At 41.2% G+C, this 13,293-nt stretch overlaps 2 protein-coding genes across 5 annotated transcripts in view; one reads left to right on the top strand and one right to left on the bottom strand.

Moving 5' to 3' along the window:
- Positions 1-3,228, top strand: part of FKBP9 (FKBP prolyl isomerase 9) — a 29,687-nt gene extending 26,459 nt beyond the window's left edge. Inside the window, exon 10 of the mRNA XM_054019340.1 lies at positions 1,593-3,228. Within this exon, the coding sequence (XP_053875315.1) occupies positions 1,593-1,775 (183 nt within the window). The 3' untranslated portion in view covers positions 1,776-3,228. The remainder of the gene's footprint in view (positions 1-1,592) is intronic.
- A 5,352-nt stretch (positions 3,229-8,580) lies between these two features.
- The window catches only part of NT5C3A (5'-nucleotidase, cytosolic IIIA), a 36,103-nt gene continuing 31,390 nt past the window's right edge, over positions 8,581-13,293 (bottom strand). For all 4 annotated transcript variants that reach the window (XM_054019333.1, XM_054019335.1, XM_054019334.1 and 1 more), the window contains 4 exons: positions 13,139-13,228; positions 10,881-11,043; positions 10,204-10,404; positions 8,581-9,237 (listed from right to left, as the gene is read on the bottom strand). In XM_054019333.1, coding sequence (XP_053875308.1) covers positions 9,136-9,237; positions 10,204-10,404; positions 10,881-11,043; positions 13,139-13,228 — 556 coding nt within the window. In that variant the 3' untranslated portion in view covers positions 8,581-9,135. The remainder of the gene's footprint in view (positions 9,238-10,203; positions 10,405-10,880; positions 11,044-13,138; positions 13,229-13,293) is intronic.

Genomic DNA, 13,293 nt, shown 5'->3' with positions numbered 1-13,293 from the left:
TATGGGCTGTCAAAAGGCAGAAAGACCAGTGGTTAAAAGACTAAACTTCTTTTCCTCCTTCTTCCTATTATCTCTCTCTCCTTCTCTCCTCTTTAATTTTCCTCTGATCTCCTGTAGCTGCCCTATTCTTACAGGGCTGAAAGGCTCTTGTCTACAGAATAGATGTAATGTACATTGTGTTTCAGAACTGAATGGGGAGGGAGAAGCTTGGATGTGATTGTTGGTACCAGAGCTTGATCTATAAAGGGGCTGGGGGGGAAGATGTGAGAAAGGGTGTTGGATAAAAATGTTTGTAAATGTCAAAAATCACACTTCTATCTTAAGTTTTGTGGCTGCTGTTGTTACAAATAGCACCTGAGATTATTGTAACTGAGATTAGAGGGAAAAAATAATCTAGTCAGTCTGTATAATTTCTGCATTGGACAGCACTTTGTGCACAGTTTCCCTGCCTCTGTTTGTGTCAGTATTTAGATGTAACATGTAAGGGACATTTTTTGTTTATTAAAGGAAAATTTGCTTTAAAAAGAGACTCTAGAGGGCTCAAATGCAGGTGTAGACCCTGAACGATTTTTAATTCATTATTTGAAGCTGAGTAGATTTGATGTTATTGTCTCTTTAAAAAGCTTTCAGCAGTGTGATAGTTCCATTCTCTTTTTTCTCTGTTGTAAGACTGCGATCCTAAGTAACCCTGTATTCACACCCTACACGCTATTGTAATAATCTTTCTACAGTATATGCCTTGGGAGGTATCATTTGAAAACTAATAACTCACTGAGCATTAATATTATTGCATAATGTGTGTGTTAAGAGTTATGGATATATGTTGGAATTAGGACTAAAGTGTGTTTAAATGAGGCATGTCAGGGGAAATTGGTAGCCTGGTCTGCCTTAGACAAACGAATGTATATTTGACCAGTCGATATGCTAAATACGACAGTCTTTACCTATACTGAGGCTCAACATTGTGTTAGTTTATAGTTATTCTAACACAGCGGTTCTCAAATTTTAGCAACCCAAGGACCCCCATTTTGATTTAAATTTTTTCCCACGGACCCCAAGTGCCCCGCTCAGCCCTTTTATAGCTCTAGGTATATGTTTTTTTGTTTTGTTTTAAAGTCGTAGGAGGAGTAGTTAAAGATAAATGGATTAATACTTTGCTTGAGGAAAATTTATTGAAATGTTACCTTTGCACTTGTTTCCATGTCAGCTTTCACACTTGGAATTCCCTATACTTGTACACACACACAAAAAAACCCCTCTCTCTTTGCATTCATTTCCCTTCCCAAAACTCTTCTTATGCAAGGTCGTTCTTGGATAACCCATCTTCAATCTGTATTGTGGGTGAAATCCTGGCTTCACTGAAGTGAACGACCAAACTTCTGTTGACTTCAGAGTAGCAAGATTTTACCTCATGTCTGATCTGTCCAATTTAGATTGTAAGATCTAAGGGTAATAACATATATGTTCTCTCACCCCTCCAGTGGTTAGGACCCTGGTAGTTAGTATTGAGCAGTAATTGTTGGTCTTTCTAAAATATCCATCTAGTCTGTTGTTTTAATTATTCTATTGTGAACTTTTTTTTTCCTCCCTAGTTTTCAGAATACATTCAAGCTCAGGTTGATTCTGGCAAAGGAAAACTAGCTCCTGGCTTTGACTCTTCAAAGATTGTTAAAAATATGTTCACAAATCAGGACCGAAATGGAGATGGCAAGATTACAGCTGAAGAATTCAAACTGAAAGACCAAGAGACCACAGAGGGACATGATGAACTGTAAAACAAAACAAAAAAAGAACAGTGAGCTGACCTACTGTCACTGTATGTGTGTACTGGAAGATGTTTGAAGTACTGTATGTATGTGTGTTTGAAAGGATGGTATTTGGGGAAGGTGTTCGTATACAACTCTTCATGTGTGCATGGTGGTGTATGTGGAGTGGGTTATTACACGAGAGAAGGTTTTCAGTTAGAATGAGTAGTTACATTTTAAAAAAACCCATTAAGGGCCTCAGTGTGGGATTTATAAAGTGATTTGAGTGTACTGGCAAACATGGTTGTGTGAACAATATGGTTAATTTTTATGTTTAGAATCACAATTTTATTATTGAATGATGTACTTCACTTGGTTGGATGAAAAGTAGAAAATATACAATTTTTTTTTAGTTCTTTAAAAAGCCTTTTTGTATTTAAAATTACTTTACAGGTATGTAAATAAACAGAAAAACGTGCCCCACTAGCATACCTGCAAAATTACTGCATTAACAGATTAGAGAGTTACTGGTAGTACCCCTTTAGAAAGCATGTATTCTTTTCAATAACTGAACAAGCCCATTTTAAGAATCACCAGTAGGAGCTATGATTTGCAGATTACAAACAAATACATTATTAGACATGCCATTGGAAAATTCTGGCAAGCTGTGAATAAAATGAATCTTTTAAGTTGTGCCCACATATGTAATGATGGGGTTTACTGTATATGTGACAGAAGTTTGCTACATTCCTACATCTTATTTAACTAGAACACTTCACTCTCAGAGGACTGTTAAAGCACTGTCAAGATATGAATACTAAATTTTATATCCTGTCTACTGTATGTTAAAGCCGGTACAGTCACCCAGTTGATCTGTAAATGTAGCAAGTATTTTTTAATTAAACAGACCGATTAAATATTCTATTTTCCGGAAAATTACATGAACTTCCCTCAACACACACACAGCACAGAAATACTTCCCTAGTCATAGAGTACAAAGGGAGGTGTATGTTTCCATTCTATTCTTTGAAGTGAGACACATGCTTTCCTTGATCTGTACATGAATGGTGCTGGTTTTACACTTTCTGGCGCACACATTTGAAAAACTGCTATTTTTAATTAAATGAAAATATTTTGTATTTTTTTTCCCCATTACAGAAAATGCCATGAACTTTTGTTGGGTTTGATATATGCTTGAGGATTCTTTTGTTATATAAAATATTGATCAACACAGATTGTACTCTTTTTTTTTTTTTCTCGCTGAGGGATGGAGGGCTTAATATCTCTTGATCAGAACAAGTACCTTATACACACACCATATGCAAGATTGCTATCCTAAATCTATGTACAGTTTCATTATTGGAACTAAAACCCTTATGAGAACACCCCTTTGCGCTAGAGTCGTTAAGTAAAATAATTCTGATTAGCTATAACAACATATTTCTGTTTTGTACTTCATATTAATAAAGGGTTTTGGAAAGTCTGGAGTTTCTTAAATTGATCATACCATCTGACCATTAGCAGTGGCTGTTCAGAATGTGCTTTGAAGTTTGCTTGTACTGAAAAATAAATACAGTTCCTCTAACTTTACATTAATAAGGGTGGGGTTTATATATAAATGTCCCCATGCTCAGTGAAAGCCAGACTACCTTTGTCTGAGGTTTTTGCCTTTTAGTGCTAGGACCCTAGTTAAAACGCTACTACAAGGAAATCCTGACTGACTACTTAGATATGGACCAATTTTAGCCCTTTAATGCCTGGTAGAAGATCCTAGGTATTAATGGATTGCGGTTGGAATCTCATGCATTATCATACAAATGGCCCTTCAGAACCATTAACATCTCACCAAAGCAGTGTTCTTATGGCAGCTTTAGTTCCTGATGTTGGATAGAGTTTCCTCCTTTGTTTTGTTCCAAAATACAAAGATAGCTGACTAGTAACTGTAGTTCAAATATACTGCTTTTGCATATTTCACGAAAGGTGCCTTTGTACACAGGAGCTACACAGCAACCTTCAAGGAATCAGGGCCCATTGGGCATCCCTTTTTGTGGTACTGAAAATTTGGAGACAATTTTGCACACCCAAACAACTCAACCAGTCGCACAGTGCTAGAACTCTGAGGAAGAGGGGAAGGCGGGGGGGGGGGGGGTAGTCTGAATGTACAATGAGCACAGCTTAAGAAGTTGGTGAGTAACCTTTAAGAATCATTCCACACATTTCCCCCCGCAGTTGGTCTTGAAAATTCCAGTTAAATCAGAATGGTAAAACTGCCCTGCAAATCTAGATGCCAAGTAGGGAGCAGTACCAGATGAGTGTGTACAGATTTCCAGATTTTTGTAACAGTTCCATCAAAAAGGCAAGTTGTCACTTTAACCATAGTAAATGGAGGTCTGAGCACCTCACCTAACAGGAAACAATCTTGTGTTGCATTCATAGCCAGCCCCATGGCAATGTCTCACTGAGTTTAACTCATTCTTCCTTTCTGACTTATTTAACCCTACTGTGTATCCGCAGTAGCATGCGAACATTTGAGTAGCCTGCCACACCTATTTGGGAGGAATCTTTTGATAGATGGTCTCAGGTATCTGAGCCTGGATGTGTTTACAGAAGAGAACTGAAAGGGTGAGTAGAGGTAAAACTTAAGTAAATTCACTTACAGTATAACCACTCTTATTGTCCTGATTTGGTGTTCATGCTACTTTCTAACTGAGGCTGAATCAGCACCTGCGTTTTAAATGTACTGCCGAAGGGGGAGAAAAGGGGAAATATTGGTTCTGCATGAAAATTTAGTTTAGGAATTTGGAGCATGAATAAACTCTTCCCCTGAAACTTGAATAAATAAACCATGCAGCTATTTTAAGTTATAAGAACTAAACTAATTTTTAAAATATTGCTGTTTAAATTATAGGCACATTTGTTTTTAAAAATGAAGTGTTTCAGCACCTGACGGGGCTCTGGAGATAAGTAGCCTGTGGACAGTTGGCTGGTCATACAATGCTGGTTCTTGTTTCTAGCCAACAGAATAAATTGGAAAAGGAAGATGGAAGTAGATACTACTTTTTTTCCCCCCAAAAAGACATGTAAGATTAAGACTCATACTTATGTAGGTGAGATTTGTGGGTGCCACAGCAATGTTAAGAAATTACTCAGGGGGAAGTATGCGCCATTGCATACGTGCAGAATTCATGTCCCTTGCAGAATTTTTTTTCTCAGCAGAAAATACTTTCTGCTGGAGAGGTTATGGCTTTTGCCCACCAGGGACTCCTGTGGCACCAGAACAGAGGGCAGCCACCTCTGGTCAGGAGCAGCTAGCTGCAGCAAGGGGAGAGGGAGAAGAAGCTGCGTTCCTCACAGTGCCTTGCGCATGGGTCCATGGGGAGTGGTAAGAGATATGGAGGGAGTTGGACAGCATGGGGCACATGGGGCTGTTGGGGGGGCCAAATGGGAGTGGGGGTACCGGGCCACAGGGAGAAGGGGGGTGGCTGAGTGAGGATGCAGGGCCAAATGGAGATGGGGATGACTGAGTAGGGGTGCAGAGACACATAGGGACAGGGGCAGATGTGCCTGACTGAGAGGCTAGGGGTCAGCCAGTCTCTCCGTGGGAGAGGCTTCACAACAATCTCTCACCCCTGCCCCCCCCCCCCCAAAAAAAATCCTGTTCCATTTTTCTCCTACCCATACCCAACAACTCTTCAGGTTCATGCCCTGGCTTCTCCCCAGCAATTACTTCCCTCTCCCTCTGCTCCTGTTACCCCTGACTCCTTCAAGCCTTTTCACTGCTTCTGAGGAGTAAGCATGTGTCTGTATTGTAGTTTAAATGAATTATTACTGAAAGTCCTGTATTAATATGCCTAGTAAGGAATCTATTTGCCAAAAACCATTTTCTAAATCTTTTTAGTTGTCTGTATTATTACAGACATACTTGCTGACAGGTATTTTGAAATAAATTACCAAAATAATTGAAGCTGGTGTGATTATATTGTGTTATTTTGACTAATAAAATATGCAGTATTTTGCAGACTTTGAAAATAGTGTGCAGAATTTTTAATTTTTGGTGCAGAATTCCCCCAAGAGTAAGTGATCATAGAAGGAAAGTGTCAATTTATTATTAACATGCAGCTCTCCTTACGGAAATATTTTTGAATCCCCCATTTAGCATGTACTCAAGGAAAGAATGGTTACTTACCTTACAGTAATTGTTTTATCGCACTTGGAAGGGTGTAGAAAATCCAACAATTTGTGGTCTCTTGTACCTCCCCCAAAAGTAGGTCAAGCTTCTGCCATGTATTTTAACATCTTGGAACCCCTTAAATAAGTTGACTGGAGAAGATGGTGAGGAGTTCACTGCCTCATCAGGGGAAGATGAGGAAACTGCAGGTGAGATTAGGTGTTCTCCCTTGTCTGTCTGATCTTTGTCTCTAGTACAGGGGTCGGCAACGTTCGGCAGGCGGCTCGCCAGGGTAAGCACCCTATCGGGCCGGGCCAGTTTATTTACCTGCTGACACGGCAGGTTCGGCCGATCACGGCCCCCCACTGGCTGCGGTTCGCCGTCCCAGGCCAATGGGGGCGGTGGGAAGTGGCGCGGGCCGAGGGATGTGCTGGCCGCGGCTTCCCGCCGCCTCCATTGGCCCGGGACGGCGAACCGCAGCCAGTGGGGGCCGCGAGCGGCCAAACCTGCCGCATCAGCAGGTAAATAAACTGGCCCAGCCTGCTAGGGTGCTTACCCTGGCGAGCTGCATGCTGAACATTGCCGACCCCTGCTCTAGTATCTGAGGCTGCGTTAGTTGACTTGCCTGGGAAGATCTATATTGCCTCTGGGGAGAAGGGGAGTTAGTCCTGGCAGGGGGGCAGTAGCTACTGGCTTGCAAATATGGTATTGCATATCTTAACCAGCAGAGTTAAAGGATGACAAGCATGTGGATATAGATTGGTGGGACACAATGGAGGACACCAGGTGGCCTGTTCTCAGAAATCCTTGCCATCTCCTTTTGAGAGAGCAGTTCATGTTTCTCAGTGTGATCCTAATGGAGGGGAGATGAGTCCCTACTGCACATCAACAAGGAGGATGAAAAAGAGTATACCTCTTCCAATGGTGGGGCTACTTTTTCAGGCATGCTGGGATGCTCTAATGTCCACTACAGTAGGGAAATGAGTCAGTACTGAGGTCTCTGTAACTAATTGCTTACTTAGCAAGGGTGGCTGCACTATTGAACCCAGAGAAATCGCTCCATACTGTATATGCACTGTGCCAATAGGGACCGTGCCAATGAGCAAGATACTAAGGAGGTAAGTGCAAAAGAAAGGGTGGTCCAGAAGTTTAGTGGGTACCAGAGGCATATGTTTAACAGGTAGTGTTGGATCAAAGTCTGGCCCTTGGCTACCCTTTGCCTGTTGAGTCAGAGCCAGGGTGACTCTTGTGTTTGGATTTCATAGGCATGACAGAGGGTAACCAATATCTCAACCTGACACTGGAGCCGTGCTCCTTCCTACACCTCTCACGGGTCATCAACGCCAGAATGGAAGTGAACATCTAGGGTCTCTTGGTTGACAGAGCATGGGTGCTTGGGGTAGATTTTTGAGTCACTGGGGCACATTGGAAAGGGAGTGACGTGATAACTGAGGCCTACCTACATCCTTCCTTTTGCTGTCTGAAGGCTTGTAAGAGAGTTTTAGGCAAGCCTCTCTAGCTTTTTGTTTAATTAGAGAGAACATATTGAACATTGCTCAGGAATATGAGTGCCCAGTTGTAAGCGGGCACTGAAGTGTTACACAAGGAGGTTTTTAACCCTGGGGGTTTTGCTTCTATCCTACCGCTGGATCCCTTGTACTTGTCCTTGTCTAGCCTCTAAGCAAAATAGCTGATGGTCATTTGACACAAAAGAATTTAAAGACTGCAACTCACTCCTGAACTAATTAACATTAGTAATACTAACAGTGCATAGAGCTGCAGCAGCGGTAAGAGAACAGAGCCTGCTTTGCATCTGCTTTGCTCCTGGGTGGAGACAGATGCAAGGACACCTCAGGAGTGGCCTCACTGACACTGCTGGCCAAAACAATCCAATCCTATGCACCTGGGGCACATGAAAAGTGGAATCTGTATGGACAGTCACTTCAAGAATCATCTTTACTTTGTGGGTGGGGAAAAACAGTGACCCCCAACTCACTTATTATTAATAGGAGTTGAATATATGCAGCAACAGTATATAACTTACTGGGCTGATGTAGCAGCCAGTTTGACAATAGGTGAACCCCATGGTTAATCCTGTGAAAGGAGGATTTACATAATGAACTGTAATGCCACCACTAATTAAACCAAAACTTAGGTTCACAAGAGATGATCAATAGGATAAAACAAGGTATGTATGTACACTATCTGTCACTTCAGAGATATTTAGAATCATTGTTATAATATGGGATGTGGTTTACTATGTATACAGCAGCATAAAGAAAGAAAGTGGGCTGATGTGTTAGTTTGTAAAATTATCCTCACAGTACTGAGAAGTTTCCTTTCACTCATGTGTAGTACTGATTACACCAGAAAAGCAAGCTACCTGTGTAATTCTCCCACTGCACAGCTGAAGGGTAAATAAATGTTAAAAAGTAACCAGAAGAGCAAACTGCTTCCCTTAACTGTATTTTACAGCCTTCCACGGGAGATTTTTTTGTTTGTTAGTTATTCTCTAAAATTGCTGCACAAAACACTCAAAGCCACTTTACAGGTGACTAACCCTTAACTCCAACTGTTACTGATAAGACAGTGCTATTTAGTTAAGAGTAAACTTTAGCAATTTTTTTAAAATCAGTGATTTGATGTAAAGTGATACTAGAGTCCATATACAGTAACATTTTGTCTGAATCACATCTTTATGTTGTATCATTTTCACCAGGGGAAAAAAAATTATGAAAACTTGTATTGTGAAACATTTAAAATAACACCACTACCCTCCCGTGCAACTATGATTCTTGAAAATAGCTGTCTGTGTGAGAGACAACTCAGGACTGTACAAAATGCAACACAGACCCCTGCACATTAGCTAATCACAGAATGTTTACATCTTAAATGTTACAAAATAACTCCAATTTCTAAAACACCCCTCTCATATGCATGATTAAAAGAACAAATTGTAATGTCCTCTAAGCAGTAAAGTTAATCACATTTGTTAAAACAGAGCAGAGGTGAGAGACAGTGAGGGGTGGCATAAGAACAGTAAAGCTTCCAGTTGACAATGGATGCTGGATATTACTTTTAGATACCAAAGTGATGATCAAAATTTTTAAATTAAGAATTACAAGAGTTCAGAAAACAATATGAATAATAAACACATCTCTAAGATAACACAAATGTGCTCTTCTGTCCATTAGGAGAAGTAGAATGACTTGAGGATGCAATTTACAGGATTTTCTGTAGGATGGAATTGGCCACATCCAAAGATTCATCTTTCACCAAAACAATATCATAAGAGTCCATGTATTTTTCCAGAAGCTCTTCTACCTATTTATCAGCATGAGGGAGGGGAAAGAGGCCAGGAGGGAAGAAAGAACACCCAGTTAACAGGTTTTAATGTAAAAAGTCAGCCACCATTATAAAATTATATCAAGTCTTTCTTCCAATTATCAAGATGAAATACGCATATCCACTACTAGCTACTGAGTATTTGAGTTCCGTAGTTTGTGGAAGTGAGATTAAAAGCAAGTTAAAATTCAAACCACTTATTTAAAAGTATGTATAATAGGTGTTCAATGGCTTTTCCCCCCCGCCCCAGTATACATTTATGGCAGACTACTCAAGACTTCATGCATAATGATGTTGTCAATGAGTAACAAGCCAGTTTGAAACTTCTCATCTCCGTGAAAGGAAGAGACTGTGGAATTTGGGAATGGACTTCTATTGTGTCATTAGTGGATGAGAAGAAAATACAGGCAGTATTTTACACCCGATGAATGTGGTATATATTTCAACTTGAAATGCATCTTCACTTTAGGAGTGCCTTTTAATTTTGCAGTCAAAGTCTTGGATCTCATCCAAAGTCAGAGAAACTAAAAGCAAGAAACTATTGCAACTTTGGAAAGACACAGATGTGGGGCTGAAGGAAAAAGGGACAGGGTTTAAAGAGAGAGAAAGAATCATTGCCTATAAAGATGATTGATCACTTTATAGTCTTTCCCCAGCCCCAGAATTTCATATCCCAGCGAGACAGCTGCTCCAGAAGTTCCAGTAAAGATAATACTAAAGGATGGGGGATAGTTCAGCTTGTGCTTTAACAAGTCATTGGTGTGAGGTGAGGAAACCCTTTGAGTGTCAACTCTTTGGAATACATTTGAACTGTAGAAGATACTAAAGGGATAACTTTAATAGGTACTTAAAGCTTTATAGAATGTCTTTATTTTGCTAATCCACAGTATGTGTGATTAGAAGGAAATATCCTAGCCCAAATGTACCAATGTGTAAACTACTTACTTTATCATTTAGATAGCCAATCTTAAGAATGTGTTCAACATTTGCTACTCCATCTGCCATAGTTAAGTCTCCCTGTGAATCTCCAAGCAATATGATGTTGCTGTTGTCTTTTAACTGTTTGAAGTACTCTGTGTTCTTCAAGGCACCATCATGTTTGTTATAAACATGAATCAATTCTCCTTTAAATCCCTTTAACACACCCTATTAAACAAACACTAAAAGTTATTTCTAATGTTATGAGAACAGATTAAATTTCAGAGTGACATTTGTATATTTCATCTCTAGATGTTTTATTTTGGGCAAATATTTATTCTTTTAATCCTCTTAGGTTTTATGCAAGACAAATTACTATCAGAGAGCAGAAGCATTGCTAAGGGGCTAGGACTGCAAATCGGTGATCTGTCATGAGCAAAAAGGTAGCACACCGTTGTGCTGCCCCAGGAAGCCCACAGGTAAGCTAGCAACCACCTCGGTGATGTTTTCTTCTATTTGCTTTGTGCCTATGACAAGGACTGACTACACAGTGCTCCTTTTCCAAATGGCAGGGCAACTGGCTGCATCTGCTGCATTAATATGCTCATTTAGAGTGTGGCGTTATGCCCTATTATATGGGTAATACATACTTTATCCCTCTACCTACCCCTTTCAGCTCCAGAAATGTAGTATTTAATACTTACACTCTCATCAAAATCCATGAAATTGGAAACTACTTTGACATTAGAATGGTAGACACCAGCCTGATGGATGACTTCCTCTAGAATGTCTCCAATCCCAGCAGAAAATATGAACACAGGAATATTATGTTCATTGAGCTTATCAAAGAAGTTCTCATATCCTTCCCTGCAGAACAGGATGTAAATACAAGATAAAACACAGAAAAAAAACCCCCCAAAACATGAAAGGTACATTTTCAAAAGGACTCTCCCATCTTCATGGGGAAAAAAAGTGAAGTTTCCATAGGCATTTCACTGTATTTATGTTTTCACAGGTTTTTTTTAAGGCCAGAATGGACCATTATGATCATCTAGTCTGACCTCCTACATAACATACATTACAGACTTTCACAACGTAATTCTTGCATTGAGCCGTAACTTCTGATTTAGTGAGAGTATATCTTTTAAATAGATATCCAATCTTGATTTAAAGATTCCAGGTGATGGAGAATCTACCACATCTCTAGGTAAATTGTTCCAATGATTAATTATTAGGGCTGCCAAATTATTAAAAAAATTAATCAAGAGATTAAAAATATAGTCACAATTAATGGCAGTTTTAATTGCTCTGTTAAACAATAATAGAATACCATTTAATTAAATATTTTTGGATGTTGGAGGGGAAGTAGGGGTGTGTGTGTGTTTTGGGGGAAGGACAGAGTGTGTTGGGGGAGTGCGAGACACTGTGTGGATTGAGTGTGTTCAGCACGCTGTCTCTTTAAGCACTGCACTCACTAGTCTGAATGCTTGCTCAGACAGCAGCATCTGCTGGTAGCTCCTACTCCTAACCCAGAGGCAGCAGCACAGACAGGCTCCGTGTCCCCCAACCCCAGTTCAGCGGAGACTAGGTACACGGGCTAGGGGATGGGGACCAGGGCCGTCCTTACCCATACGCAAAGTACGCAGCTGCGTAGGGCACCAGGAAATGTGGGGCACCAAATTTCCTGGTGCCTTGTGCAGCTGCATGCTGCTTCAGCCCCTGCTCCGGCTCTTCCCCAGGGACCCCGCCGTGTTCCGCCCCCGCCCTCCTCTTCCCACCCATGCTCCGCCCCCACTCCCCTGAGCTCTGCAGCATGGCCGGCCTGCACTCACCGGTGGTGGGAAGTGCAGACCCGGCCCCGGCCGTGCTGCCAGTGAGTGCTGGCGGGTGGTTCCCCCTGTTCCCCAAGCCAGCCCCGACCCCCCCCACGGAGGTGTGGGGATGCCCCCCCCCCAAGGGGGACTGTGTAGGACCCCAGAATAGCTAGGGACGGCCCTGATGGGGACACCCCAATATCACCCTCCACCCCACATCCACAGGAGACAGGAGGCTCCTGGTCTCAAGCAGCTTGGCCAGGGGTGGCTCCAAGGCAGGGGTGGGGGAGGTAGGAGCAGCAATGGCTGCAGACAGCAGAGCAACAGTGGGAAGAGGTGCCCTCCCCACTGAGCACGGCATCCTGGGTGGTGGTCCAGCCCACCCTGCTCGTGAGCCAATAGCAGACGGGCTTCCCTTGTTCCCAGCTCAGTGGTGACCAGGTACATGAGTGGGGGGAGGGGGACACCTCGACATCAGTCCCCTCTCCCGCTCTGCACGGCAGACAAGAGGCAGGCTCCCAGTCTGGAGCAGTTTGACCAGGGGCGGCTCCATCTCTTTGGAATTGCTGATAGAAAAGCACAGAATATAGAAAAAACACTGGAGCCTCAGTAATAGTAAGGACACTAGGGGCAAGGATGCTGGTTATTAAAACTTGTCTCTGTTCTTATGGGCAGAATAATATTCCACTATTATTTCAAAAATATAGACATTCCTAAATGGTCTTGTTGCTAGCTTTGTTAGTATTTCACATGCAAATGTAGGGAGATTTTCAAGGGCATAAAGTCAAGTGCCTAAATCCCTGTGGTACTTTTGAAAACCTCTCCTGTACATATATCTATGAGGCAGAAAGTTCATAGCAATAATAACTATGTAAGACATCATGTCAAAAGTTGTCTGACACAGTACAATGTTCGTAGTTTCAAATATCTCGAATATTCATTCTAATCTTTCTATCGTGTTAATGTATTTTTCAGATGCAAAATAGACACAAGTTATGTAATATTCACATCCAATTTCTTCTGAAAATATTATGTATCTACAGTTTTCAACAAAAATGGTTTCCTGATATATGAGCAGTAAGCATAATGGCAATAGAGTAGAGTCCATGGAAACACTTTAAACTGATCTGACGGTCAAAGAATCTTACTTCAGCATAACATCAGATTCCCTCACGATCTCTGCAAATTTATCCTTTTGTAAACCTTGTTCAACAAGTAAAGTATGTGATTTATTGTACCTAGGAATAAAAAAAGAAAAAAATGTCAAACGTCCATTGACTTAAGGATTGTAAGGTTCACATTT

This window comes from Malaclemys terrapin, chromosome 2 (genome assembly GCF_027887155.1).
Source record: "Malaclemys terrapin pileata isolate rMalTer1 chromosome 2, rMalTer1.hap1, whole genome shotgun sequence".
Taxonomy (NCBI): domain Eukaryota; kingdom Metazoa; phylum Chordata; order Testudines; family Emydidae; genus Malaclemys; species Malaclemys terrapin.
This window is presented reverse-complemented; position numbering and strand designations above follow the sequence as displayed.